The sequence below is a fragment of the Colius striatus genome, chromosome 10, assembly GCF_028858725.1.
Source record: "Colius striatus isolate bColStr4 chromosome 10, bColStr4.1.hap1, whole genome shotgun sequence".
NCBI lineage: Eukaryota > Metazoa > Chordata > Aves > Coliiformes > Coliidae > Colius > Colius striatus.
The window spans coordinates 4446581-4452580 of NC_084768.1; the positions used below are offsets into that span (position 1 = coordinate 4446581).

A 6000-nucleotide genomic window follows, 5' to 3' on the forward strand; every position below is an offset into this window, starting at 1 on the left:
AGTGAAAAATGTGGCTGATATGAACTCATCTTTCACAAGTCTAAAGCTTTTCTTTTCCCCCATAAAGTTTAAAAAATACATTCAAAAACATAAGCAGCACTGTTGTGGTGGTTTAGCCCAATGCCCACCCAGTCATAACATCACTCCCCCTCCCAAACTGGACAGGAGAGAGAGAGAAATACAACAAAGGGCTTGTGAGTTGAGATAAGGATGGAGACATCACTCGGCAATGAGCGTCACGGGCAAAACAGACTCAGCTTAGGGAGAAAAAGGTTTGATTTAGTAAAGGAACAGTAAGAGCAGGGAAATGAGAAATAAAACCATCTTAAAAACATCTCTCCCCACCCCTCCTCTTCCCAGGACTCACTTTCCTTCTTTGCCAGCAGCACAGGGGATGGTAGTTGTGGTCAGTTCATCACAGATGGACTTTGCTGCTGCTGCTTCTCAGGGAGAGGCCTCCTGACACTTCCCACTGCTGCTCTGTGGGTTCCCTCCCACGGGAGACAGTCCCTCACCAACTGCTCCAGCGTGGCTCCTTCCCATGGGCTGCAGCTCCTCACAAACTGCCCCAGCCTGGGGCCTGCCACAGGGGCAGCTCCTCTGGCGTGGCCACCTCCCCCACGGGCTCCCAGGTCCTGCCAGGAGCTTGCTCCAGGGTGAGCTCCCCACGCAGTCACAGCCTCCTTCAGGCACCCACCCGCTGCAGCGTGGGCTCCTCCACGGGCTGCCAGCGGGTCTCTGCTCCCTGCTGGCCTCCACGGGCTGCAGGGACAACCTGCTTCACCATGGTCCTCACCACATATCACAGGGGAGCCTTTCCAGTGCCTAAGCACCCTCCTCCTCCTCCTTCTCCACTGCCCTTGGTGTCTGCACAGATGTTTTCCCATTCTCCCTCCCTGTTGCTGCAGCAGTTTTGCAACTGCCCAACAGCTTCTTCTCAAATCTGTTACTCACAGAGGCGTTACCTCCAGCACTAATTGGCCAGGCCTGGGTCAGGTGCAGGGTCCAGCTTAAAATTGACTGTCCCCAACTCTGAGAGCTACACGGGAAGCTTCTGGCAACTCTTTGTTTAAAGAAGCCACCCCTGTAGCCCCCCTGCTACCAAAAAACCTGGCCCAGGCAAAAGCACTACAACTGTGAATATTATGGCACCGTTGCAGCATGCTGAAGTAATTGCAACACCTTCAGTTTATAACAATACTCTATTGACTTTTACTGTGCTACTGTGCAACACAGCTTTTGAAAGGGTCAGCCTGTCTGGTTAATGGTGATACATGCAGAGAAGAGGCATGTTGGCCTTGACTTACCTTGCCATGTCTTTTTAACCTAGTTTTGTGTGAGGATAGAGAAGAACCCTGGCCTTGGTTTTAGTATCAGTGGTGGAATAAGTGGACAAGGAAATCCATTCAAACCCTCTGATAAGGTAAGTCACCTCTTTGTCTCTAAATGGTCCTTGTTTTAGAGTGCCAAATGGTGCAGGTGTAGATAACAGGAGTGACATTTTTGCCCGTTTCTGATGTGATGATGGGAAGAATTTCCCCACACTTGGGGTTTTTTTGGTAGGAGAGTGACATTAGGGGTTTTTTTCCTGATTAATAAGGACAAGAGTGAAGCCAGAAATCCCATGGGTATCTGCCTTATATTCCATGTGTAAGATAATTTTTCAAGCTGTTTTCTGAAGAATCCTCTCTCTCACCAGAGGGAATACTAAACCAGCAGTAGCATCAGTACCAGGGTTTGTAGCAGCTGTATGAAATGAAACCAGCCTGGCCTGCAAATTGGTCTGGAGCTCATTGGCAGCACAGCAAGGAGTCCTCTGTTTGGTGCTGCAAATTAAACATGTCACTGTTATGGTATGTGATGATCAGGGAGTCTCAGTATCTGTTCTAGGAGTTACACCTTTAAGAGGTTGATAAATCTCTTTACGGAAGCCTAATAAAAACAGAGCATCTGGTGATCACCAGCTATATGGGCTTTTAGGATTAGGAAATGGACACTCAGACCTCTAAATTTGTTCTGTGCAGTAAAACTGACTGGAGTTTGTTGAAAAACAGATAGTATGGGTACCTCTCTGCTAAACATGTTCTCGTTGTTCATATTCTTTGGTAACACTGGTTTTAAGAGGCGGTCATAACTTCCATAAATAAGGTGAGGGAGCACTGGAAGGGGCTGCCCAGGTGGGCTGTGGAGTCTCCTTCTCTGGAGACATTCATAGAATCATAGAATCATGGAATGGTGGGGGTTGGGAGGGACCTTTAGAAATCATCCAGTCCCACCCCCCTGCAGAAGCAGGTCCCACCTAGATCAGGTCACACAAGAACACATCCAGGCGAGTCTCTCCAAGGAAGGAGCCTCCACACCTTCCCTGGGCAGCCTGGGCCAGGGCTCCCTCACCTCACAGTGGAATAGTTTTTTCTTATGTTTAAATGAAACTTCCCATGTTCCAGTTTCATCCCATCACCCCTTGTGACATTCAAACCCAGCTGGACGAGTTCCTGTGTGACCTACCCTAGGTGGTCCTGCTCTGGCAGTGGGGGTTGCACTGGATGAGCTTTCCAGCTCCCTTCCAGCCCTTGAGATTGTGTGATTCTGTGATGTTTTGCAAATGATGAATTAAAACCATCTTTTCATCCTTTCTCAAAAGTTTGAGGTCTGTGTGCAAATTAACAACATAATTCCCCCCACACACACTCTGAATTACAAGAGGAAGCCGATTGAAAATGTGAGATATGCTTGGAAATACCAATCTAACACAATCTTAATGCCTTTCTGTTTCCTCATTGATAACCCCTGTTCTGAACTTCAAGGATAGTTCCATCTAACATACATAACTACCAGGCACAGTAACCACCTTCCCCTAAAGCATGCTTGATTTGGAGTCCTTTGAGACTGTGCACTGGAATCACACTTTGTAACATCACGAGGGGCTTTTCCACACTTTATAATGTATGATGATAGAATTAAGCCATACTTCCCCCCCTCTGTCACTTGCCTGCAATTGTTGAAGAGCCTGTATCCCACTGTGGATGTGTCTGCACCAGTCACACGAGCAGTAACAGCTCTGACAGGCTTTACCAGTAACAGAAATGCAGAACTGTGTGCTTAGGGAGTGACGGGGTGGTTATCATGAAGGCATTTATAGTTGGAAGGCTTTTTTTAATGTGTTTTTGCTCTGAAACGTTGCTTCCTACACTCTTAAATCAGGTTTTTCGTGTTGTAAATATGACTGAGGTGGTGAGAGGGCAATGCTGTCTCTCGTGACACACGGCAGTTGTCTGTGGTGGCTTTGTCACAGGGCTGAAACGCGAGCACCCCGAGCTCAGGGTTTGTGTGGGTCACAGGTGTACTGGCTGGTTCCTGCTCCTTTTGTGTGATGATACCAAGCAGGGAGTTCCTCTGGTGTCTCAAGGAGCAAAGTGAGTGGCTCACATTTAGCCTACGCTCAGTTGGAGGGCTGCTCAAAGGGGTTTGGCCTCCGGAGCAGAGAACGAGAGAGCAAGGGCAGGGCGGCGCAGGCTGCATGAGCTGGCTGGGAAATGTACTCATTATCTCTAGGAGCCCAGTCTTTGACATGGGGGTTTATTAATGTCTTTTACTGAAATGATGAAAACCAATCTGAAAATATCCTTTATTACTTAGTAATTTGTCCCCTTTCAAAGTGATTCACTCCTCAGACACTGGGTTAAGTGGCATTAGGGCTGCAGGCCGTTGTACTGAGCATCTCAAGGGCTGAATGTCAAGAGTGCTGCTTAGGAATCTTTTTCAACTTCTATTTTTCCTCTGGGAAGTAAAGCTCCCTGTATAGATTACAGTACAAATTATTCTAATAAAGAAATGCTTGCTCCATTGTAATTATCCTCCTGATAACCCTGTTCCTCTTGTCCTATTCAAGCTGGACAGTATTTTGTGACGTGGAATCTCAGTTTCAAATGACCCACAATTACACTTGTATCAGCTGCTAACTAGCAGGTCTTGGAGAGCTGCTGCAAACCCATACTAGTGCTTGACTACAAACAGAGGGTTTAGTCTTTAGACCTTTTCCAGAGTAAATCAGGCCCCCAGATAGGGAGAGACCTATATTTTGAGACCTAGTTCTTGGTGAAAGCATCCTAACCTCTGTTACTTCTGACTTATAGGGTATCTTTGTTACTAGGGTTCAGCCTGACGGACCAGCATCCAGCCTGCTCCAGCCTGGCGACAAGATCCTCCAGGTATGGATGGATTTCACTGCTTTGTAACTGAGCTGGCTCTGTGCATCTTGCAATGATGTTGTTTTCAGTACGAGTTAGCTGCTAGGCTTCTTATTGTGGTACTGTAATACTGGTTCACAACAGTGTTGCTCACACTGCTTTTGAAAGCTGGGCTAAGGAGGAAGGAATAGAGCCATTTGAAAACAAACTGGGGACGTGAAAGACAGGCAGTGGGGTGTGCTGTGTGAATGAAACCTGGGGAGCACACTGAGAGCAGAGGGCCCCAGCATGGCGAGGAGGCTGCTGCCTCCTGCTCCTCGCAGGGATGCTGAATAAAGCACAGGGATGCCAGCACCAGCCTCCTGGGAGGGAACAGCGCTGCAGGAAAGGGTTAATGCTTACAGGTAGTCCCAGGAATGATCCGGGTGATGCAAGTTAAACTCTCAATTAAAAGAATCCATCTTTTCCACACTAACAGTGTGGGAAGGTGCAGGGAGGAGGGGAGGAGCAGTTTCAGGAGCGTTGGTGCCTGGCAAAGCATGTTGATAGGCTTCCCCTTTGCAGCTGATGTGACTGGGGCAGGGAGCTCTACAGGCACAGTTTTTGACCAAACTGCAATAGGCAATATTTTGGCCTTTCCTTTGTTGCCTCAGCATTTCTGAACACGCTCACAAGGAAACCAGCCACTGCTGGATCCACAGTCGGGTCTTTGTGTGACACAGAGAAATCTCAGCCAAACAGCTGCTTAATTTTGGCACGTGAGTGAGTGTCTCTGAAAACTTGCGTTCCTGTGCCTCAGAGAAGCTTCTTGTCTTTCTGTTGCAGGCGAACGGACACAGTTTTGTACATATGGAACACGAGAAAGCTGTATTACTACTGAAGAGTTTCCAGAACACGGTAGACCTAGTTATCCAACGTGAGCTTACTGTCTAAATATTTTTTTATCAATAGTAAATATGTCTAGGCCAGATCTAATGTTCAAACAGATTTATACATAGGAAACAAATCCTTGCCAATTGCTGGACCAATGGCAAACGGTAGTGCCAAATGTATGATACTCTATGTCAGTACCGATCATCCTGGAGAAAAATATATTAACTATATCAAAATATTGTTCATGTGGCTATGTATTAGTTTTAATTGTCAGCCTCTGGCTGTGCATTGGTGCGTTTTTTTAACCGAGTTACTTCTTAAAGTCGATTTCATATGGTTTCGAAACACAGAAGCACATAACAAATCCTTTAGGAATCCTGCTGTCCATCAGAAACACTGCCTCAAAGTTGTATATGCCTTTATAAAGAGAAAATATATTAAGCTGTACTTCCCATGAGATATTTCTATCATGTCACATACGAAAATATAGAGAAAAAGATATTTTCATAAACACCTCGAAGAAAGTATATATGAAATGAAATTTAATAATGTTCCTTTATTTTCAATGCAAAGATATTATATGCCTTATGAAAATACCTGTACATATGCAGTGTGTATAGCTGGCTCCATATTGATTAGCAGGACTGTCACTATACAGGGTGAGAGAATCAATTACACTGTCAACTCTGGGACCTAGATATAAACAACCCACGTGGAAATTGGTTACCTTTGCTTTGGCACTTTCAGTTGACTCCATGTGAACACACAAAGTGGACGGAAGGCGGGTTCAGACAGGTATGGTTCACAAATGGGAGAAGGTTGGGATGGGTGACAGCAAAACTTCTTCTGTTGCTGCTATCATCTGGTTATTTATCTTTTTCACTTAATTATAGGCCCTTTCCTGACATCCCCTGTTCCCCCAGTCTCACCCCAGTTG

General features: G+C 46.1%; 1 protein-coding gene across 3 annotated transcripts in view; it reads left to right on the forward strand.

Moving 5' to 3' along the window:
- LRRC7 (leucine rich repeat containing 7) overlaps positions 1–5123 on the forward strand; it is a 71630-nt gene extending 66507 nt beyond the window's left edge. For all 3 annotated transcript variants that reach the window (XM_062003623.1, XM_062003620.1, XM_062003621.1), the window contains 3 exons: positions 1331–1423; positions 4137–4211; positions 5016–5123. In XM_062003623.1, coding sequence (XP_061859607.1) covers positions 1331–1423; positions 4137–4211; positions 5016–5123 — 276 coding nt within the window. The remainder of the gene's footprint in view (positions 1–1330; positions 1424–4136; positions 4212–5015) is intronic.
- The last annotated feature ends 877 nt before the right edge of the window (positions 5124–6000 follow it).